The following is a 25,181-nucleotide window of genomic DNA, read 5'->3' as shown; positions in this document are numbered from 1 at the left end:
TAGAAAAGTCTGTGGGGCCTGGATGTGGATAGGGAGTTGTGATTTTGGTGCATTAAACATGGAAGCTATTGAATGGAAGTTAGCTTATGTGGCCTTTTATTCTTGTGTTCCTGGTGCTACCTTGCTAATCTGGAAAATGGCAATCAAAAAGGAAAAAAAAATGTATTTGAGTATTTAGAATGCCATACCTGAAACAGTATCACTATTGGGATCATGAACTTAAATGGAAATGGAAATTACTTTAGAGTTTCTGTATAATTTGTTGATACATACCATTGGTAAAGTACCGAAAATCAAAATGCAGTTTTGTAAAGATGATTTAGTATTGATAGTATCGATGATATAGTGAGTGGTTTAACTGTAAATGCATGCCAGTCTTATTGAACCTTTAGTTAATCAAACAGTATTAGTACATAGAAATGTTATTGCCATATTTCATTTGTTAATCACAGTTGAGCATAGTATTTTGGGTGTAATTTAAATCTTGTGATATTTTAGGATACACTGTTGTATTCTCCTGTAAGATGTCTCAATTTCTGTTCATAAAGTCAAGGAATTTTTATAACTTCATTTTTACATTTTATTTATCTCTTGTATCTCATACATGAATTTTCTTTTGGTGTCGTATTTATAGAATTATTGTTTTTAGGTTTGGGTTAAGGAACCAGCAGCAGCAGCAGCAGCCTGGCAGTGCTAATGCTCCATTTAAGATAGACTATGGGCTTATTGAAAAACTGTTAGAGGACAATGGAAATTCAGATAAACCACAATACAGCATAGAAGAAATTCCAGATATGGCTTCCTTACTTAATTACAAGCCTGTATGTCCTACTCCTGCATCCAGGTAAGATGTGACATACTAAAGAATCTTTTGATATTTTCTCATGTTCAGTTTAGGTCAGAATGATTTGTTGGGTTTTTTTCATGGCATAGTGGATTAACTGGCACTGAATAGGAAAACCTACTTTTACTACAAAAGAAAAGAATATATAAAATGACCTTTGTTGGCTCTGAAATAGCCTCCAAGGCAGACTGTTAAAAAAATGAAATATGTGATTGCTTGTTGAATGTGTGCCATGATGCCTTAGGGACTCTGAACCTTGAAAAGTGGCCTTTGTTGGCATTTAAGGCCAGCTTCTGGTAACTTTGGAACCTGCTTTTGATCATAAGGTATCTTTATTGTAGTATGAGGATGATAGGTCACTCATTTTGAATGAGTGCAGTGCACGAAGTTTAATCTTAAGAGTCAGGTGTCCACAGAATGATCTTCAAACCCAACATGCGGTAGCTTAAAGCCTTGCCCATATTTTAAGTACATGCACCTAGAACTTGGGGTCTCTAAGAGGTACATGCAACTGTAGTCTCTTCAAATCTTAAAAGTAACCTTTATTGGCCTTTAAGGCTAGGTTTTAGTACCCTTTAATCCTGAGAAACTTTCAGTATATTCTTGGGCTACAAGGTCACTTACTTTCAATGATAGCAGGGAATTAAGTGTAATATCTAAGGCTGGTATGACAGTTGGTGGTCTTGAAATGGAATTCAAAGCCACATGGTAGCTTTAAACCTTGCCCAGGTTTTTAAGTTCCTTCAACTACAATTTGGGACCTCTGAGTGCTATATAAGGTGGCCTGGTACCTTTGGATTGTACCTATGATCATTAAGTATCTTCATCATTATTTGAGGCTACTAGTTCACCTCTTATGAATGAGTGCTGTGAAGTAAGTGTAATCTTTAAGGCAAGGGTAGGCTCCCACTTATTTTCAAGGCCATCATGTTGTAGTGTTAAACAGGCTCCAGAGACTGAAATACCTGTACCCAAAATCTGGGGGTCTCTAAGAGCTAAGATTCAGCTGTGAAAAAGGTACACAAAAAAGTATGAACACCTAGAGTTATTTATGTGTAAATTTCAGTCTTTGAAATGATGATACTGTAATACACTTGAGCATCATGTTTATTTTTAGTGTTCCTCAGATGTGCCTATAAATAAGTCTCTTTTCTATTCAGAATTACAAGGCCTGGATTCAGCTCAGTTCCTAGACCTGTAACCTCAGCCTCACCAGTTGAGGCTGAAGGTGCAGCTCAGGCCATCAACATGGTCATATCTCAGGTGAGTTGATCTACTTATTCTTGCTCAATTGTTGATTGTTGTATCTTATTTAATGAAGAAAAGTTTGAACTAGTAATTCATGGAACTTTCATTGATATGTACAGAAGCCCATTTGGGAAGGCATTAGAAAGTGAAGCAACCATCAAAGATCTTGGTTTCATCACAAGTAGCAAACTTGGATTTAATGAGGACTTTGAAAAGAAAGTGGTGGTAAGTCAATTGATGAGTGGCATGGTAATGAAAACATTCACTATAAGAGTCAGAAAGCTGATGAATAAAAATGTTGAGCTATGTACTGTTATTAGGCTAAACTAAGGCACATGAATTGGTCACAAAAAAAACAAGGAAAGGTCTGTTGGGCTTGTCTGTCGACAGAGGGATAGGAGACTAAGGTTTTGGTTCTTTATAGATGGCAGCTTATGAGCTGATATGGGCAAGTGAGGCTGCACCTTGTCTGTTTCTGGCATGACCTTTTTACACAGGAAATGGAAAACTAGCATGAAAAAAAATCTATGAGAATACAAGTTTTGCTAAGTAATGAAGTAATTCTAAGGGAATTACAGGTACAGCACTGATTTTCTGGCACTCTTGGTTCCAAAGCCTTGCCAGATTAACCATTTTGCCGGACCAACCAAGGTCAAAGAATAATAATTTATCAACATACCTCTAACCCACTAATTATACATCTCCCATATGTCTAAAGTATACCATGGACTGCTAGAAATTTAAATCATCAAATATTAAATGTTTGAGCACCCTGAGATGGTAACTTTGTCATTAGATTGTTTGAATCCTGTAGGGTCTTTGTCTTCTGGTGTTGGCATTTTCCTTGGTGTGCATCACCAGAATAATGCAGTTTCGTCTGCATTATACACCTGCTTAGGACTGAGGTTCTCATTAGGTACGAGTTTTGCAAATTCGTCCACATACTCAACAGCTCCCTCATGGTTTGCAGACCACTTTTCTCCACACACTTTATTCATGGAAATTCCGTGATGCTTCTTGAATCATTGAAGCTATCCTTCACCATAATCATGCTCATGTAATTTGAGTTCTTTATGGAACAACTTAGCCTAGTCCATTATCATGCTACCTGACAAGTCTACTCCATCACTCTGACGCTGTTAAAACCATTCCATCATCACTTGATCGTGCTCAGTACTCTAACCATCTTTCATATTTTTTGTAATCATCATTTGCTTCTTGGAATTGCTGTCTGCATAGAATTTCAGTATTTTCTCCCTTTGCTTCTATATATCATAAACAGTTGATGAATCAGTACTGTAGATGTCACACTGCTTACACACTGAAACACCACAATCCATTTTTTCAACAGTTCTACCTTTCTTGATTTGATATGGACTGGTGTTTACGTTTGACACCATGACTGACACTAATATGTCTTAGAAGCCATAGCTAAGGTTAAATTTAAGTAAAATAAACTAAGAATCTCACAGAATTGCGGTATCACCACCAACAAATGCCGTGTAAAGAATGTGAATTAGTGTGCCCTACACACAACGCCATATGTGGCCACCCAGTAAATTAGTCTGGTGGCTGCGGTAATTTCAAGTTCCCTCACATAATTTTCTCCAGACTAAAGGAGGTGCCAAACCATCAGTTGCCGGAAATTTGGTGGTTTACCTGTATATATAAAGCCTTATAGATTTTGTATATTTTTTTACTTACCATTCATTGGAGTATGTCAGCAGAAATTCTCCAGGGAAGGTTTCTTCTCAGAAAACATGCTGATGTTGGTATGAAGATGAGAATGAGATGGCCTAAACACAGAATGGTCACATCTCTCAAGTGTCTTTTTAGATATAATTTATCTATAGTTATATTGATTGAAATTGTATTAATGAGAAATACTTGTACGTGTACGTGTAGGAAGAGAGGAAAGTGATTGGTTCTCAGTGAATGTAGGTTTGCGGCAGGGGTGTGTGATGTCTCCATGGTTGTTTAATTTGTTTATGGATGGGGTTGTTAGGGAGGTGAATGCAAGAGTTTTGGAAAGAGGGGCAAGTATGAAGTCTGTTGTGGATGAGAGAGCTTGGGAAGTGAGTCAGTTGTTCACTGATGATACAGCGCTGGTGGCTGATTCATGTGAGAAACTGCAGAAGCTGGTGACTGAGTTTGGTAAAGTGTGTGAAAGAAGAAAGTTAAGAGTAAATGTGAATAAGAGCAAGGTTATTAGGTACAGTAGGGTTGAGGGTCAAGTCAATTGGGAGGTAAGTTTGAATGGAGAAAAACTGGAGGAAGTAAAGTGTTTTAGATATCTGGGAGTGGATCTGGCAGCGGATGGAACCATGGAAGCAAAAGTGAATCATAGGGTGGGGGAGGGGCGAAAATCCTGGGAGCCTTGAAGAATGTGTGGAAGTCGAGAACATTATCTCAGAAAACAAAAATGGGTATGTTTGAAGGAATAGTGGTTCCAACAATGTTGTATGGTTGCGAGGCGTGGGCTATGGATAGAGTTGTGCGCAGGAGGGTGGATGTGCTGGAAATGAGATGTTTGAGGACAATGTGTGGTGTGAGGTGGTGTGATCGAGTAAGTAATGTAAGGGTAAGAGAGATGTGTGGAAATAAAAAGAGCGTGGTTGAGAGAGCAGAAGAGGGTGTTTTGAAATAGTTTGGGCACATGGAGAGAATGAGTGAGGAAAGATTGACCAAGAGGATATATGTGTCGGAGGTGGAGGGAATGAGGAGAAGTGGGAGACCAGATTGGAGGTGGAAAGATGGAGTGAAAAAGATTTTGTGTGATCGGGGCCTGGACATGCAGTAGGGTGAAAGGAGGGCAAGGAATAGAGTGAATTGGATCGATTTGGTATACCAGGGTTGACGTGCTGTCAGTGGATTGAATCAGGGCATGTGAAGCGTCTGGGGTAAACCATGGAAAGTTGTGTGGGGCCTGGATGTGGAAAGGGAGCTGTGGTTTCGGGCATTATTGCGTGGCAGCTAGAGACTGAGTGTGAACGAATGGGGCCTTTGTTGTCTTTTCCTAGTGCTGCCTCACACACATGAGGGGGGAGGGGGAAGGTATTCCATGTGTGGCGAGGTGGCGATGGGAGTGAATGGGGGCAGACAGTGTGAATTGTGTGCATGGGTATATATGTATGTGTCTGTGTATGTATATATATGTGTACATTGAGATGTATAGGTATGTATATTTGCGTGTGTGGACGTGTGTGTGTATACATTGTGCATGGGGGTGGGTTGGGCCATTTCTTTCGTCTGTTTCCTTGCGCTACCTCGCAAACGCGGGAGACAGCGACAAAGCAAAATAAAAAAAATATAAATAACTTGTAAAATACTTTTATCATATTCTTTGTTCAGATTTTTCCTGTTGTTTCTTATCTTGATTTTCCTTGGCATCTTTGTACATTATCCCTGGGGATAGGGAGAAAAAATACTTTCCACGTATTTCCTGCATGTCGTGGAAGGCATCTATAAGTGGTGGGGGTGGGGGGCTGGAAATCCTCCCTTCTTGTTTTATTACTTTTCCAAAAATAGGAACAGAGAAGGGGTTCAAGTGAGGATATTCCCTCTAAGGCTCAGTCCTCTGTTCTTAACACTACCTTGCTAATGTGGGAAATGGTGAATCTGTATGAAAAACCAAAAAATATGTACATATATATTTGAATATGGAAGTAACCCTTTTATGTGTCATATGTACTTTCAGGTAGCCACTCCAGATGCCAACACAGTTATAACTGCATTATCACAACTAGATGAGGTACTTCAGTCTGAGGAGCGATGTTATCAGTTAGCACCCCATGTGGACCAACTCTTGATTGTCGCCACATTGCAGTATCGTCTAGTCCTCAACACAAAAATGGCCAATCCCAATGTCAACAAAGAAGAGTGCATTAAAATCTATCGATCATTAACAAACTGTTTAATGGTGGTAAGTTTGATTCTTTGGAAGCACAAGTTAAGGATCTGATGCTTTTATATGCTTCAATAGAGCTTTAGGTACACATTGCTCTCACAGCAGTCACAGCTTTGATGAATAAGCTGGTTGGCAACCATTACTTGTGAATCAGATGTACAAAACAATATAAGTACCTCTTATTGAGACAACAAACTGCTAAAACCTATAGTCATTTGCTGAGTTGATCTGAACTGACCAGTCTGGCAACAAGCTGCATAGTGAAACTTGAAAGGTATTTGGACGTATAATTGACATGCTAATATTTATCAAATTCTCATGAAACTGAATGCTGTGTTGTGTACAAATAACATTATTATGAGACAGGTAACCACTTTTGAATGAAAGTGAATTATTGATGATGATGAATAACAGCTGATGACTATAGTCAAGGGAGTTTTGTTTGACAAAACAAATTGATGTGTCTGCAGATACAGAAAATTTCATTATTATAGGCGTATGTCAAGGTTTTAGAAGGTTAGTGAAACGGATGTTGTTATTTTGTTGGTCACTTATCTAAAATCATGTAACCAGTTACAGATACATACAATTATTCTTATTTATTCCTTTTGAGGGACTAAAAGGGCTAAGATGATTGTAAAAATTTATAAGTTATCACTATTATTGATTAAGCTAATTGTTTGCTGTGTATCTTTTTGTGTGCACATATGTATGCATGTGTGAGTTTGTGTTTGTGCTTAATTATCTCAGTACTATAGAACTAACGCGGGAGATGGCGAATAGTATGAAAAAAAGATTCTCTTTTTGAACCAGGTATTCCCATCACCAGTCTTTTTTTTGATTACACAAATCCACAAGCTCTTCACCATTTCCATTCACAACACCGAATACCCCATGTGCCTCAATTATACCCATAAGTGCCACATTACTTACCATTTCATTTACATCACCCATCACTAATACTTGGTGTAAGAAGCTCTGATGAGATTACTCCCTCTGATAAAGCCTCACTAAAGGTGACTTTTCACATGTGGTGTAACCTCAAGCAGGCATAGTTTAGTAACACCAGGTAATTCTATGTACACATGAATGGTTTTACCAACCTCTACCAGCCTGAAATTACACCTTAAATGAAAAGTCACCTTTGGCAGGGCTGTATCGTTGGGAGTACAATCTCTTTAACAGCAATAGAGTATGTCAATATATGGAAAGGAGCACAGTTTTGTCAAGGACCAGCCTGCTTCAGAGAAGATCACCTTTTCCTGCTTTCATATATAGCTCAGCTTTGAAGCTGCAGAGCCCCATAAAAGGGATACTTGGATTACATAGCTAACTATACATATATATGTACATAGAGAAAAAGGATCTCTTTGTTGAACTCTACAAGCTGATAAATGGATGGAACATAAAATTCCTCAGGGTAGAATTGCTTCCATGGTTAATGATACCAAGGAAAACAGGGTCTGCACAGACTTCTTTTGTATATAGTATTAATGTGTTTCTTATGTTTGTAATAGATGCCCTACACTAGAGTATTGCAAAAAGAATTGAATAACTTTTTTCTTCACAGATCTTCACTAACAAACAACTTGGGACAAAAGCAACTCGAGATGTTCTTCGAGATGTAGTACATGTTCTAATTCACATTTTGTTAGACCCACGCCTGTCTCAGCTTGAAGATGGACCACAGATCATTCGTGCCATTAATGTACTCGTTGTTCGCATTGTTGAGAAAGCACAGTTCACACACATTTTCAGGTGGGTCTGATTTTTGTATTGGAAAACTCTCATTGCTTGTTAGTGTTAGGAATATTCGTAATTGTATCAGATAAGTATATGAATATGAGTATAATGTGTATATAGATGTTGGTTTGTGGCAGGGGTGCGAGATATCTCTATGGTTGTTTAATTTGTTTATGGATGGGGTTGTTAGGGAAGTTAATGCAAGAGTTTTGGAAAGAGGGGCAAGTATGCAGTCTGTTGTGGATGAGAGCTTGGGAAGCGAGTCAGTTGTTGTTCGCTGATGATACAGCTTTGGTGACTGATTCGGGTGAGAAACTGCAGAAGCTGGTGACTGAGTTTGGTAAAGTGTGTGAAAGAAGAAAGCTGAGAGTAAATGTGAATAAGAGCAGGGTTATTAGGTACAGTAGGGTTGAGGGACAAGTCAATTGGGAGGTAAGTTTGAATGGAGAAAAACTGGAGGAAGTGAAATGTTTTAGATATCTGGGACTGGATTAGGCAGCGGATGGAACCATGGAAGCGGAAGTGAATCATAAGGTGGGGGAGGGGGCGAAAGTTCTGGGAGCATTGAAATTTCAAATGTGTGGAAGTCAAGAACGTTATCTTGGAAAGCAAAAATTGGTATGTTTGAAGGAATAGTGGTTCCACCAATGTTATATGGTTGCGAGGTGTGGGCTATAGATAGAGTTGTGCAGAGGAGGATGGATGTGCTGGAAATGAGTTGTTTGAGGACAATATGTGGTGTGAGGTGGTTTGATCGAGTAAGTAATGATAGGGTAAGAGAGATGTGTGGTAATAAAAAGAGTGTGGTTGAGAGAGCAGATGAGGGTGTTTTGAAATGGTTTGGTCACATGGAGAGAATGAATGAGGAAAGATTGACCAAGAGGATATATGTGTCAGAGGTGGAGGGAACGAGAAGTGGGAGACCAAATTGGAGGGGGAAAGATAGAGTGAAAAAGATTTTGAGTGATTGGGGCCTGAACATGCAGGAGGGTGAAAGGCATGCAAGGAATAGAGTGAATTGGAACAATGTGGTATACTAGGGCCGACGTGCTGTCAATGGATTGAACCAGGGCATGTGAAGCGTCTGGGGTAAACCATGGAAAGTTGTGTGGGGCCTGGATGTGGAAAGGGAGCTGTGGTTTTGGTGCATTATACATGACAGCTAGAGACTGAGTGTGAACAAATGTGGCCTTTGTTGTCTTTTCCTAGCGCTACCGCACGCGTATGTTGAGGGAGGGGGTTATCATTTCATGTGTGGTGGGGTGGCAGTGGGAATGAATAAGGGCAGACAGTATGAATTATGTATGTCTCTGTGTGTATATATATGTATACGTTGGGATGTATAGGTATGTATATGTGCATGTGTGGATGTGTATGTATATACATGTGTATGTGGGTGGGTTGGGCCATTCTTTTGTCTGTTTCCTTGCGCTACCTTGCTAATGTGGGAGATGGCGGTTAAGTATAATAAAAAAAAAAATGATTTATATATATGTATATAGGAAGACTCCTTCTTCTGTTTCCCATTTTAGAAAGTTAAAAAAAAAATACAAGGAGGGGAGGATTTCTGGCCCCCTCTCCCGTCCCCTCTAGTCGCCTTCTACGACACGCGAGGAATGCGTGGGAAGTATTCTTTCACCCCTATCCCCAGGGATAATATATATATATATACATATATATAGGTTATTAGGTACAGTAGGGGTGAGGGTCAAGTCAATTGGGAGGTGAGTTTGAATGGAGAAAAACTGGAGGAAGTGAAGTGTTTTAGATATCTGGGAGTGGATCTGTCAGCGGATGGAACCATGGAAGCGGAAGTGGATCATAGGGTGGGGGAGGGGGCGAAAATTTTGGGAGCCTTGAAAAATGTGTGGAAGTCGAGAACACTATCTCGGAAAGCAAAAATGGGTATGTTTGAGGGAATAGTGGTTCCAACAATGTTGTATGGTTGCGAGGCGTGGGCTATGGATAGAGATGTGCGCAGGAGGATGGATGTGCTGGAAATGAGATGTTTGAGGACAATGTGTGGTGTGAGGTGGTTTGATCGAGTAAGTAACGTAAGGGTAAGAGAGATGTGTGGAAATAAAAAGAGCGTGGTTGAGAGAGCAGAAGAGGGTGTTTTGAAATGGTTTGGGCACATGGAGAGAATGAGTGAGGAGAGATTGACCAAGAGGATATATGTGTCGAATATACATACACATACACACACACATATACACACACACACACACACACACACATATACATATATATACATATGAAAAATGTAAGAAATAATTCAGAAAACTAAACTTCTAGCTTGAAATGAAATGAGAAAATGAATGTCACATAATGGTTCAACCATGGAAAGCTGTGTAGGTATGTATATTTGCGTGTGTGGACGTATGTATGTACATGTGTATGGGGGTGGTTTGGGCTGTTTCTTTCGTCTGTTTCCTTGCGCTACCTCGCAAACGCGGGAGACAGCGACAAAGCAAAAAAAATATATATATATATATATATATATATATATATATATATATATTTTTTTTTTTTTTTTTTTTTTTTTTTTTTTTTTTTTTTTTTTTTATATACTTTGTCACTGTCTCCCGCGTTTGCGAGGTAGCGCAAGGAAACAGACGAAAGAAATGGCCCCCCCCCCATACACATGTATATACATACGTCCACACACGCAAATATACATACCTACACAGCTTTCCATGGTTTACCCCAGACGCTTCACATGCCTTGATTCAATCCACTGACAGCACGTCAACCCCTGTATACCACATCGCTCCAATTCACTCTATTCCTTGCCCTCCTTTCACCCTCCTGCATGTTCAGGCCCCGATCACACAAAATCTTTTTCACTCCATCTTTCCACCTCCAATTTGGTCTCCCTCTTCTCCTTGTTCCCTCCACCTCCGACACATATATCCTCTTGGTCAATCTTTCCTCACTCATCCTCTCTATGTGCCCAAACCACTTCAAAACACCCTCTTCTGCTCTCTCAACCACGCTCTTTATATTTCCACACATCTCTCTTACCCTTACGTTACTCACTCGATCAAACCACCTCACACCACACATTGTCCTCAAACATCTCATTTCCAGCACATCCATCCTCCTGCGCACAACTCTATCCATAGCCCACGCCTCGCAACCATACAACATTGTTGGAACCACTATTCCTTCAAACATACCCATTTTTGCTTTCCGAGATAATGTTCTCGACTTCCACACATTCTTCAAGGCCCCCAGAATTTTCGCCCCCTCCCCCACCCTATGATCCACTTCCGCTTCCATGGTTCCATCCGCTGCCAGATCCACTCCCAGATATCTAAAACACTTAACTTCCTCCAGTTTTTCTCCATTCACACTCACCTCCCAATTGACTTGACCCTCAACCCTACTGTACCTAATAACCTTGCTCTTATTCACATTTACTCTTAACTTTCTTCTTCCACACACTTTACCAAACTCAGTCACCAGCTTCTGCAGTTTCACACATGAATCAGCCACCAGCGCTGTGTCATCAGCGAACAACAACTGACTCACTTCCCAAGCTCTCTCATCCCCAACAGACTTCATACTTGCCCCTCTTTCCAAAACTCTTGCATTTACCTCCCTAACAACCCCATCCATAAACAAATTAAACAACCATGGAGACATCACACACCCCTGCCGCAAACCTACATTCACTGAGAACCAATCACTTTCCTCTCTTCCTACACGTACACATGCCTTACATCCTCGATAATATATATATATATATATATATATATATATATATATATATATATATATATATATATATCCCTGGGGATAGGGGAGAAAGAATACTTCCCACGTATTCCCTGCGTGTCGTAGAAGGCGACTAAAAGGGAAGGGAGCGGGGGGCTGGAAATCCTCCCCTCTCGTTTTTTTTTTTTTTTTTTTTTTTTTTTTTTTTTTTTCCCCAAAAGAAGAAACAGAGAAGAGGGCCAGGTGAGGATATTCCCTCAAAGGCCCAGTCCTCTGTTCTTAACGCTACCTCGCTATTGCGGGAAATGGCGAATAGTATGAAAAAAAAAAAAATATATATATATATTTTTTTATTATACTTTATACTTATACTTATAAGTATACTCATACTTATACTTATACTATATATATATATATAGGAAGACAGAAGTTTTATCCCACAAGTTGCTAAGGGATTATCAGTCTCTGAGAATATGTTTGAATGGATAACCCAAGTTTAGTAGTTAGTTACGGGTATTTTTATTTTAGTATGAATATGTATGAATGAAAACCTGTGATATAACTGGGGATGGGGGAAAGAATACTTCCTTCATATTTCCTGCGTGTCATAGAAGGCAACTAAAAGGGTGGAAGCCGGGGGCTGGAAATCCACCCTTCCAGTTTTGCTTTAAAAAAAAAAAGTAACAGAGAAAGGGGAGTCTTCCCTCGAAGGCTATGTCATCTGTTCTTGAATGCTACCTTGCTAATGTGGGAAATAATGAAGATGTATAGAAAACTAAATATGTTGAATTACAAGAATTTGATTGTCAATTATTGTCTTTTCTAGTGCACTTTTGAAGTTGTTACATGAGAGTGTTGGTAGTGGAGGTGGGTGTAAATTCACGGAGTTGGTGATGAAATGCAACTGGAAGATAATTCGCATCCTTCCATCTCGCACCAATGACCTTGACCTCGACCAGATACTCTTTGATGTCCATAACTTCTTGGTGGTAAGGAATAGTAATGCAGTGCCTTATTGTTAAGAGTTTTGTAATTTAATTTCACCCCATTGTCTTTTTGAAAATTATGGTAAAAGTTTATTTTAGGAGTGCATATGTGTGGTATTGAACAAGTTAGGGAAAGTTTATAATATGGTTGACATAGGCTTTGAGGATGGTAATACAATTATTTGGGGTAAATGAAAAGTTACTAAACACAGGAAAGTTTTTAACAGGCAAGTATGGCATTGTTTTTGATAGAAAAGGAGAGTGAGTGGGCCTTTTTTGATAGAAAAGGAGAGTGAGTGGGCCTTGGTGAAGGTGGGTTTTTGTCAAGAATGTTTGATATCACTGAGCTTATGTAATCTGTTCTTAGACCTGGGAGTGAGGAAGGTAAAGCCAAGGGTTTTTTGAGCTTGTGGTAGGTCTACAGTATGCCGAGGTAGGGGAGCATGGGAGGTGAATCATTGGCTCTTTACACATGACATGAATCAGATGGCAGATGCTAGAAAGAAACTCCAGAGGCTGGTGGTAGAGTTTGGGATAGCATGAGAAAGGAGAAATATGAGTAATTGTGAACAAAGGTATGGTAATGAAGTTCCATACCTAGAAAGACTGTACATTAACATTATTTCACAGTTTTTCCACAGAAGAGCAATTATCTTTGAGTTTGATGATTTTACCCATTTTAGCACGGTTGTTTTAAAGAATAGTTCTAGAAACTCTCAAATTATTAGTGAAGTGGAACATACAGTGGCAACATACAGCCAACACTCCAATTACACTGGTAAAGAAAAAGATTTCTCCCATGGGAAAAAATGTTTTATGTATTTTTGCGTGCACTTCTCTATCACCCATAGTTTTTTTGTTCCATTATACTTGCAGATCTTTACATACAGTATATATGTATCAGTGCTCTATGGAGCCATTGAAACAAAAAGTTTTACAAACATAGCTATTTTCATTGTTTGTGAAGTGTAATAGCTTCTTTTTGAAAGCACAAGCCGAGATAGATGGGTCACCATGGGCCTGCAGAAACACGACTGGAAATGTTGGGACATTCAAACATTGCCCACTCCTGAGTATCAGTTCTCTATCAGTTGCAGGCTAGAACTCAATGTGTAAACATTGTCTTTTCACACTGTTGACAGATTGTGTGTTTGTATTCAGGTGTTGTGCTTATACCCCATCTACCATTATAATGCCAAGAAATTGCGTAAATAGTCAAAATTCTTTCTGCCACATCTGCAGTGAATTAACATTAATATTGCAAAAACATTCTTTTACACCCCTCATGAAAAAATGCTGTGTCCATTACTTTGGTTGGAAAGTGGGTAACCAGGATAAAAGTGTGCCCCCCATTTTTGTTGTGTCACATGGCAGGTTTCTCACAGCTTGGACAAAAGATTCACATCATGTGCCTTAGTCATTCCTGTGGTTTGGAGAGAACCCAAAGATCATGCTTCATATTGCTTCTTCTGCTTGACAAATATCAATGGTATAACATCAAAATCCAAGCATACTGTTAAATATTCTAATTTACCATCTGCTATGAGGCCAGTACCTCACAGTTAGGAATTACCTTTGCCAGTGCCTCTTTATACAATTTCCCAGAAATTCTCAACAAACTTATGCCTCTGTAATTTGAACACTCACCTTTATCCCCTTTTGCCTATGCATGCATTCTGCCAGTCCTCAGGCACTTCACTTTGATCCATACATACATTGAATATCCTTACCAACCAGTCAATAACACAGTTATCCCCTTTGTTAATAAATTCTACTACAATACCATCCAAACTCACCACCTTGCCAGATTTCATCTTCCACAAAGCTTTCACAACCTCGTCTCTCTTAACCAAACCATTTTCCCAGACCCTCTCACTTTGCACACCACCCCAACCAAAACGCCCTATGTCTGCTACTCTATCATCAAACACATTCAACAAACCTTCAAAATACTCACTCCATTTCCTTCTCATTTCATCACAACCTCTTATTACTTCCCCCCTTGCTCCCATCACCGATGTTCCCATTTGTTCTCTTGTCTTGTGCATGTTATTTACCTTCCTCCAAAACATCGTTTTATTCTCTCTAAGATTTAATGATACTCTCTTTCCCCAACAGTCATTTGCCCTTTTTTTTTCTTTTTTCTTTTTTTTTTAACCCTTGCACCTTCCTTTTGACCTGCCCCATGCTTTTATACATCTCCCAGTCTTTTGCACTCCTTCCTTTTAAGTATCATCCAAATGCCTCTCTTTTCTCTCTCACTAACAGCTTTACTTCTTCATCCCACCACTCACTACCCCTTCTAATCTGCCTACCTCCCACCTTTCTCATGCCATGTACATCTTTTGCACATGCCCTTACTGCTTCCCTAAATACATCCCATTCCTCACCCACTCCCCTCACATCATTTGCTCCCACCTTTTGCCATTCTACACTCAATACATATATGTATATGTATGTTTATATGTATAAATGCAAATATATGTTTATGTGAGTGGATGTGTCTTTTATCATCTATTCCCTGGGCTTAACGTGGGGGAAATGGCAATGACATATGAAAAAAATATAATCCAATAATAGTTTGCCCTTAAACTACTCCTGTATCTTATATATGAGTGACTATAATTTCAGAGTTACTTAAGCAGTATTTAGATTAAATTTGGTCATATCAGAATTGTAAATTTGGTCATATCAAAATTGTAATGAACTTTATTGAATTTATTGATTTAAGTGATTTTTCATGGAAGTATGAATTTTGGTAAATCCCATAACTAATGGAGTCTTAGTTGGAATTCTTGAATTTTAAGATTTTTATAGGTCTCTTTAGTTTAATAAAATAGTTAACTTACTGATAGCCTTTGATGTATTTAAAATTTTCAGGCTTATCCAGTCAGCTCATGGGCTGAGCGGCCGTCAGACACACCACTGCGCACAATGAAAACAGTAATCCACACATTGTGTAAAGAGTATGGAACAACGATACTCAGCCACTTCTCAAAAATTGACAATGCTCATGGCTCTGAACTTCACAAATTTCTTACAAAAGCCCTCAGGGTAAGTCCTTAAATGTGTTTTACTGTAGAGTTGGGAAAAGCGAAATAACATATAAATAAATAGGTTGTCCCTACCAGTCTGTAGCTATAGTTTGGCAGTTTATATGGAATCTTTTCTAAGCACTGTGGTTGCTACATATTTACTTTCCCATGCATGTCTATTTGGCTGTGGCATGAGTATGTGTGCTGTTGCCTCATAGTCAGTAAAAGTGAGGAAAAATATTGATCTGTCTATTTATCTATATCTCTGTCGCCTGTTCCCCTCTGGAACTACCTCAGGGGAGTGGCCATGGCAATAGTCTTTATAACTAGTGAACTCCAGTACCGCTTCTTAGCCATCTGTGCCTCACCCTTATGAGGCCACTGGCAGAGGGCAAGTTTAGTGCAATGTTTGCAGAGGCTCCTACCTAATGTTCCTCTTGACTACTTTTACCTAATGGCCCTGTTTAATGTTTCTACCTACTACCTCTACCGAATGTTTCTATAATGCTCCTACCTAAATGTTCCTTCCTACAACTGTCTATTTCTCTTACCAATTAAGTGTTGTCAAGTGTTATGTGTGACAAGGAGAGTTTGTATGTTTATGGACAGAATACCAGTAGTCCATGTGTGGGTGAGGCACAGAGAAAAGACATCTACCTGGGCCAAAGATGTGCAACTTGACAGCCACCTAAGTGCTAGCTCACTTTGCAGTCATCACTAACCTTCCTGATACCCATGGATATTTGCAGCTGAAAGATAATGAAAAGATGAAATAAACTTGAAAGAAAGGGATGATGATGAAGCTGCAGATAAGGTGGATACTGAAGAAAATGAAGATGATAGAATTTGCACAACTAAATATAATCTAGAAGATAATGATGAAGAAATCAAGGTAGGTTTATGTTGAAAATGCAGTGGGTGAGAGGAATGTTAGTGTGAAAAGGAAGGAATAGAGGAAGAAGAGAATAGTGTTTATAAATTGAATAAGGAAGCAAATGTAATAAAGGGAAATTAGCTGGAAAGTAAGAAGGTATGAAGGTATTACCTTAGAAGTGGATAGAAATCTAGGTATGAGGCTGAGGCTGTAATGACCAAGAGGAAAGGTATTATAATCATCTTGCATTGTAGTATAACTATGACAGATACCATAAATGCTAGTGGGTTATGAGGCAGTTTCCTACACCCCTGAGAATAATTAGTACATAAATTATTATCATACTTGATCGCCATCTCCTGCTTCAGCAATGTAGTGCCAGGGAACATACAAAGAACAGCCCATCCTCTCATATGCATGTATTATTTATTATTATACATGGATTTGTATGTAGCATTTATGGATCTGGAGAAGGCTTATGATAGGGTTGATAGAGATGCTTTGTGTGAGGTTTTAAGAATATATGGTGTGGGAGGTAAGTTGCTAGAAGCAGTGAAAAGTTTTTACCAAGGTGTAAGGCATGTGTACAAATAGGAAGAAAGGAAAGTGATTTGTTCCCAGTGACTGTCGGTTTGTGGCAGGGGTGCTACTTATCACTCAGTCATTCTTGGGATCCTTTGCAAATAGGCCTATTTTCTAAAGCTTACTAAATTTCACCACTTTTCTCAAACACATAATATCTTTTTTCTAAAACCACTACAAACTTCTGCCCTATCCACCAAGAAATGATCAGACATCCCACTTGCCACCCCAGTCATTACTTTCACAACCTTTGCATTTGTAGCAGAAATAAGAAACATGCATAGATTGATTACAGAAACTTTAAAATGAATACTTGATATGTGTTAAAGTCAGTCCATAACCCAGGATAGATCATTGTTTAATGAGCATGGCAACAGAGAGAGATTATAATATTATTCAGGGATGGAATGTGGTAAGTGCTCTGTAGTGCACCTGCCTTTTGGCATATATCATTGATGGTCCTCATAATTAGGTACTTTCTATGAAACAAAGTAACATCCATCTGCAGGTTGTAGGTTTATTTGTCAGAATTTGCTTGATTTGCATCACTTCTTGTCAAGCATATATTGAAGGATGTAGACTTGTACTGTTTAAGGCCCTGATATTACATTGAGGTTGAGTTCTGTATTTCTGAACCATATTTGTAGCCATAATTTGGCTTTTTGCAACTGTATAGATTATCATCTCATTAGATTAGTTAAAAAGAGACTTAAACGTTATGTGAAAGTGTGACCATTTGACTGTAAAGGCTAAAATAAGTCCTGTCCACAGAAACCAAAAACAGATGATGATGGTGGCATTGGGGATAGTAATAGACTTGCTGCAGCACAAGTCACAAATGATTCTGCAGATAGTGGCAAATCCCCGAAGAGACTAAGCAAAACAGCACACAACACTCTCTCTGAAATATTCCGCAAGATTGGTTCAAAAGAAAATACCAAAGAAGTAAGTTTTGTGGTTTGTTTTCATTAAATGCATTTCAACATTTTCTTCTGTGTATGTATTTCAAATTCTCTATTTCTTCCTTATATATAGAAGAGAATGTGAGGCATCAATCTGAATGTATAAAGGAAAATGTATTAAACTTGAAAGCATCTCAGCATGGAAGACACAGTTATGAAATCTACATGAATACCGTGGAACATACCGGTAATAAAGCTAGAAAGACTAATCAGTTTACTACTAGGAGAAATGATGTACTTGCATGGAACAACTACAGAAATATTTAAGAGGATGCTTGGCATGCAGGAGGGTGAAAGGCGTGCAAGGAATAGAGTGAATTGGATCGATGTGGTATACCGGGGTTGATGTGCTGTCAGTGGATTGAATCAGGGCATGTGAAGTGTCTGGGGTAAACCATGGAAAGTTGTGTGGGGCCTGGATGTGGAAAGGGAGCTGTGGTTTTGGGCATTATTGCATGACAGCTAGAGACTGAGTGTGAACGAATGGGGCCTTTGTTGTCTTTTCCTAGCGCTACCTCGCACACATGAGGGGGGAGGGGGATGGTATTCCATGTGTGGCGAGGTGGCGATGGGAATGAATAAAGGCAGACAGTGTGAATTGTGTGCATGGGTATATATGTATGTGTCTGTGTGTGTATATATATGTGTACATTGAGATGTATAGGTATGTATATTTGCGTGTGTGGACGTGTATGAATATACATGTGTATGGGGGTGGGTTGGGCCATTTCTTTCGTCTGTTTCCTTGCGCTACCTCACAAACGCGGGAGACAGCAACAAAGCAAAATAAATAAATGAATACTTGACATGTGATTGAAATCAATCCCATACAAACCAGAGATAGTTGATTATATATAATGTAGGTGGCAGCTGAGAGGAACGGTATTATTCATCAAACAGGATATGTAATTACTTGTTTATGCTGTATAGGAAGAGAGTTTTAACTCATGGGGCCCTATTTCATTAACATTTCTTTTTGTCATACAGCTGATTAGACTTATGTACTGTGTCTGCATTAAACAAGCTTTCAGTCATTTTAATTGATTGGTTCTCAGTGAATGTAGGTTTGCGGCAGGGGTGTGTGATGTCTCCATGGTTGTTTAATTTGTTTATGGATGGGGTTGTTAGGGAGGTAAATGCAAGAGTTTTGGAAAGGGGCAAGTATGAAGTCTGTTGGGGATGAGAGAGCTTGGGAAGTGAGTCAGTTGTTGTTCGCTGATGATACAGCGCTGGTGGCTGATTCATGTGAGAAACTGCAGAAGCTGGTGACTGAGTTTGGAAAAGTGTGTGGAAAAAGAAAGTTAAGAGTAAATGTGAATAAGAGCAAGGTTATTAGGTACAGTAGGGTTGAGGGTCAAGTCAATTGGGAGGTGAGTTTGAATGGAGAAAAACTGGAGGAAGTGAAGTGTTTTAGATATCTGGGAGTGGATCTGGCAGCGGATGGAACCATGGAAGCGGAAGTGGATCATAGGGTGGGGGAGGGGGCGAAAATCCTGGGGGCCTTGAAGAATGTGTGGAAGTCGAGAACATTATCTCGGAAAGCAAAAATGGGTATGTTTGAAGGAATAGTGGTTCCAACAATGTTGTATGGTTGCGAGGCGTGGGCTATGGATAGAGTTGTGCGCAGGAGGATGGATGTGCTGGAAATGAGATGTTTGAGGACAATGTGTGGTGTGAGGTGGTTTGATCGAGTGAGTAACGTAAGGGTAAGAGAGATGTGTGGAAATAAAAAGAGCGTGGTTGAGAGAGCAGAAGAGGGTGTTTTGAAGTGGTTTGGGCACATGGAGAGGATGAGTGAGGAAAGATTGACCAAGAGGATATATGTGTCGGAGGTGGAGGGAACAAGGAGAAGAGGGGGACCAAATTGGAGGTGGAAAGATGGAGTGAAAAAGATTTTGTGTGATCGGGGCCTGAACATGCAGGAGGGTGAAAGGAGGGCAAGGAATAGAGTGAATTGGAGCGATGTGGTATACCGGGGTTGACGTGCTGTCAGTGGATTGAAGCAGGGCATGTGAAGCGTCTGGGGTAAACCATGGAAAACTGTGTAGGTATGTATATTTGCGTGTGTGGACGTATGTATATACATGTATATGGGGGGGGTTGGGCCATTTCTTTCGTCTGTTTCCTTGCGCTACCTCGCAAACGCAGGAGACACCGACAAAGTATAATAAAAATAATAATCCATCACTTTACTATAAGGTACTATTTCACATCTTTTTTGATAAGTGTCTTGCTTAATTCACTTTATTTCTTATGGTTGTTCAATCCCTGCCTCTCTAAGAAACATTAATTGTGTGTCATCAACTTATTTCAGAAATTTAAAAGTAGTGATCAGATCACCCCTTACCCTTCTTGCTTCCAAGGTAGGCAAATATAAGGTCTCTAGCCATTCCCTATAACTTAGCTTTCTTAATTCTAATACAAAAATCCAAAATCCAAACCTTTTTAAGCTGCAACACGATGTTACAAGTGGAAAGTTCAACACCAGAACTCACTTGCCCCTTCTGGGCTCTGATGCTCTCTTGGCACCACCAGACCTACGTGCATTACTCATTGTGCTTTTCACTTATTCTGTGCTCATTGGTACAAAGATATTGTTGAAAATGTCAAAAAGGCCTTCAGATAATGAGCCTCCAGTTGTTCATTCACTGACTGACAGTAAAATAGCTGAAAGGATTCTGAATCAAGTTGATCTTGATAAGAGACATTGCGGATGACTTTGGTAACACTGCAGAAAAAAGTGCCTATAGACGACATGGTAGAAATGCATGATGGACTTATTGAAGGATTAGAGCAGTATGCATTTATAACAGAACAAGAAATGTTGTTAGTTGATAAAATCAGAGATACTTATAAGACAAAAACCATTGTTAATGAAGCACATAACTCTGGAGGAAACATTTGAATAATTCTGAGGTTTTGACATTAGCTTTCTGATGGTTCATTGTTACACAAACTTTGTTTCTTGTGTAAAATTATTAACAATATTGTATATATTACCTTCAGGCTAATATATACAGTCTTCGTCAGGAGATACTGATTGCTGCATTCAGCAGACCCATGTTCCCAGCAAGTGATGGTCACCCAGTCTGACGCCTTGGCGTGTCTCTGTCTGATATGATCACATGTTCTGCTGTCTCCTTTCATTCACAGGGATCTCCACTATCTGATGTGACCAGCAGATGAAACCAAACCTTGTTGTTAATGTTTCTTGGTAGCAATGCAAGCTACTTTTAATTTCTTTTTTATTTGCTTAGGCCTTATACAATATTCTCGCATTGTTCCACTACACTGATTTGCAGTGACAAGTTCCACTCTCTTTATATCATACCGAGACTTGCACGATGTAAACAGAGTGGAAAAAATCCATGTATTGGGACACGGCAAAAATATGCCATAGCAAACGATTAAGAAATACATTAGAAGCAGCTTACATAGCTACCGAAGACAATGTTAACACAAGGTATAGGTTCATCTGCTGTTCATGCCAGGCAGCAGAGACCACTGTGAATGAGTGGAGGCAGCAGGACAAGTGATCCAATCAGAGAGGGACATAGATGACAGTCACTTACTGGAGAATATGGTCCCACTGAATGCTCGAATCAGTATCTCCTGAGGAAGACCATTAAACAGTCGAAATGATGAGGTATGTCTCAGCTCTAACCAGTTTGTTTCCAAACCATCCTGTTTTCCATAACTTTTTTTTTTTTTTTTTTTTTTTTTTTTTTTTTTTTTTTTTTTTTTTGCCGCTGTCTCCCGTGTTTGGGAGGTAGCGCAAGGAAACAGACGAAAGAAATGGCCCAACCCACCCCCATACACATGTATATACATACGTCCACACACGCAAATATACATACCTACACAGCTTTCCATGGTTTACCCCAGACGCTTCACATGCCTTGATTCAATCCACTGACAGCACGTCAACCCCAGTATACCACATCGCTCCAATTCACTCTATTCCTTGCCCTCCTTTCACCCTCCTGCATGTTCAGGCCCCGATCACACAAAATCTTTTTCACTCTATCTTTCCACCTCCAATTTGGTCTCCCAATTCTCCTCGTTCCCTCCACCTCCGACACATATATCCTCTTGGTCAATCTTTCCTCACTCATTCTCTCCATGTGCCCAAACCATTTCAAAACACCCTCTTCTACTCTCTCAACCACGCTCTTTTTATTTCCACACATCTCTCTTACCCTTACGTTACTTACTCGATCCAACCACCTCACACCACACATTGTCCTCAAACATCTCATTTCCAGCACATCCATCCTCCTGCGCACAACTCTATCCATAGCCCACGCCTCGCAACCATACGACATTGTTGGAACCACTATTCCTTCAAACATACCCATTTTTGCTTTCCGAGATAATGTTCTCGACTTCCACACATTCTTCAAGGCTCCCAGGATTTTCGCCCCCTCCCCCACCCTATGATCCACTTCCATGGTTCCATCCGCTGCCAGATCCACTCCCAGATATCTAAAACACTTTACTTCCTCCAGTTTTTCTCCATTCAAACTTACCTCCCAATTGACTTGACCCTCAACCCTACTGTACGTAATAACCTTCCTCTTATTCACATTTACTCTTAACTTTCTTCTTTCACACACTTTACCAAACTCAGTCACCAGCTTCTGTAGTTTCTCACACGAATCAGCCACCAGCGCTGTATCATCAGCGAACAACAACTGACTCACTTCCCAAGCTCTCTCATTCACAACAGCCTGCATACTTGCCCCTCTTTCCAAAACTCTTGCATTCACCTCTCTAACAACCCCATCCATAAACAAATTAAACAACCATGGAGACATCACACACCCCTGCCACAAACCTACATTCACTGAGAACCAGTTACTTTCCTCTTCCTACACGTACACATGCCTTACATCCTTGATAAAAACTTTTCACTGCTTCTAACAACTTGCCTCCCACACCATATATTCTTAATACCTTCCACAGAACCTCTCTATCAACTCTATCATATGCCTTCTCCAGATCCATAAATGCTACATACAAATCCATTTGCTTTTCTAAGTATTTCTCACATACATTCTTCAAAGCAAACACCTGATCCACACATCTTCCACCACTTCTGAAACTACACTGCTCTTCCCCAATCTGATGCTCTGTACATGCCTTCACCCTTTCAGTCAATTCCCTCCCATATAATTTCCCAGGAATACTCAACAAACTTATACCTCTGTAATTTGAGCACTTTTTTATCCCCTTTGCCTTTGTACAATGGCACTACGCAAGCATTCTGCCAACCCGCTGCCTTGCCAGTTTTCATCTTCTGCAAAGCTTTTACTACCTCTTCTGTGTTTACCAAATCATTCTCCCTAACCCTCTCACTTTGCACACCACCTCGACCAATACACCCTATATATGCCACTCTATCATCAAACACACTCAACAAACCTTCAAAATACTCACTCTGTCTCCTTCTCACATCACCACTACTTGTTATCACCTCCCCATTAGCCCCCTTCACTGAAGTTCCCATTTGTTCCCTTATCTTACGCACTTTATTATATATAATCACATCATCTCTTGTTTACCAAATGTCGTCCTAGCTACGTCTCTTCGTGGTACATCACCTGACATATTTCTCTCTGTTTCCTTGCGCTACCTCGCTAACGCGGGAGACAGCGTGAAATGCCTGAGGATTAGCGAATGTATGTATAGTGCCATTGTACAAAGGCAAAGGGGAGTGTTCAAACTACAGAGGCATAAGTTTTTTGAGTTATCCCTGGGGATAGGGGAGAAAGAATACTTCCCACGTATTCCCTGCGTGTCGTAGAAGGCGACTAAAAGGGGAGGGAGTGGGGGGCTGGAAATCCTCCCCTCTCGTTTTTTTTTTAATTTTCCAAAAGAAGGAACAGAGAATTGGGCCAGGTGAGGGTATTCCCTCAAAGGCCCAGTCCTCTGTTCTTAACGCTACCTCGCTAATGCGGGAAATGGCGAATAGTTTGAAAGAAAGAAAAGTTTTTGAGTATTCTTGGAATATTGTATGGGAGGGTATTGATTGAGAGGAAGAAGGTATGTACAGAGCATCAGATTGGGGAGGAGCAGTGTGGTTTCATAAGTGGTAAAGGATGTGTGCATCAGGTGTTTGCTTTGAAGAATGTGTATAAGAAATACTTAGAAAAACAGATGGATTTGTAGCATTTATGGATCTGGAGAATGCATAGAGATGATAGAGATGCTTTGTGGAAGGAGTTCAGAGTATATGGTGTGGGAGGTAAGCTGCTGGAAGCAGTGAGAAGTTTCTGTCAAGAGTGTAAGGCATGTTTACAAGTAGGAAGAGAGGAGAGTGATTTGGTTCCTAGTGAAGGTCGATCTGTGGCAGGGGTATGTGATTTCCCCATGGTTGTTTGATTTTAGTTTGTTTACGATTGGTGTGGTTAGGAAGGTAAATGCAAGAGTTTTGGAAAGAGGGGTGAGTGTGCAGTCTGTTGGGGATGAATGGGCCTGGTAAGTGAGTCAGTTGTTGTTTGTTGATGATACAGCACTGGTGGCCGATTCCAGTGAGAAACTGCAGAAGTTGGTGACTGAGTTTGGAAAAGTGTATTAAAGGGGAAAGTTGAGAGTAAATGTGACTCAGAGCAAGGTTATTAGGTTCAGCAGGGTTGAGGGAATGGACAAAAATTGGAAGAAGTAAAGTATGTTAGATATCTTGGAATGAACTTCACAGTGAATGGAACCGTGGAAGTGAGTCATAGGGTGGGGGAGGGGGTGAAGGTTCTGGGAGAAATAAAGAATGTGTGGAGAGAGAGAGATCATTATCTCGGAGAGCAAAAATGGGTATGTTTCAAGGAATAGTAGTTCCAACAATATTACATGGTTGCAAGGCATGAGGAAATGTTTATTTAGGGATGTTTGAGGAAAGTGTTTTGAGTGAGGTGGTTTGATTAAGTAAGTAATGAAAGGATAAGAGAGATGTGCAGTAATGAAAAGAGTGAGGTTGAGAGAGCAGTAGAGAGTGTGCTGAAATAGTTTGGACATTTGGAACGAATGAGTGAGGTAAGGTTGACAAAGAGGATATACATGTCATAGGTGATAGGGACAAGATGAAGCGGGAGACCAAATTGGAGGTGGAAGGATGGAGTGAAAAAGATTTTGAGTGATCGGGGCTTGAATATGCAGGAGGGTGAGAGGCGTGCAAGGAATAGAGTGAAATGGAACAATGTGGTATGATGGGGTCGATGTGGTGTCAGTGGACTGAACCAGGGCATGTTAAACATCTTGGGTAAACCATGGAAAGGTCTGTGTGG

At 39.9% G+C, this 25,181-nt stretch overlaps 1 protein-coding gene across 6 annotated transcripts in view; it reads left to right on the top strand.

The window, feature by feature from the left end:
- msps (msps cytoskeleton-associated protein 5) overlaps nt 1–25,181 on the top strand; it is a 231,031-nt gene that overhangs the window by 197,166 nt on the left and 8,684 nt on the right. For all 6 annotated transcript variants that reach the window (XM_071681598.1, XM_071681599.1, XM_071681601.1 and 3 more), the window contains 7 exons: nt 650–844; nt 2,005–2,107; nt 5,790–6,014; nt 7,570–7,757; nt 12,289–12,451; nt 15,329–15,502; nt 17,711–17,884. In XM_071681598.1, coding sequence (XP_071537699.1) covers nt 650–844; nt 2,005–2,107; nt 5,790–6,014; nt 7,570–7,757; nt 12,289–12,451; nt 15,329–15,502; nt 17,711–17,884 — 1,222 coding nt within the window. The remainder of the gene's footprint in view (nt 1–649; nt 845–2,004; nt 2,108–5,789; nt 6,015–7,569; nt 7,758–12,288; nt 12,452–15,328; nt 15,503–17,710; nt 17,885–25,181) is intronic.

Source organism: Panulirus ornatus, chromosome 33, assembly GCF_036320965.1.
Source record: "Panulirus ornatus isolate Po-2019 chromosome 33, ASM3632096v1, whole genome shotgun sequence".
NCBI classification, from domain to species: Eukaryota; Metazoa; Arthropoda; class Malacostraca; order Decapoda; family Palinuridae; genus Panulirus; species Panulirus ornatus.
The sequence above is the reverse complement of the archived record's forward strand: the minus strand, read 5'-3'. Positions and strand labels throughout refer to the sequence as shown.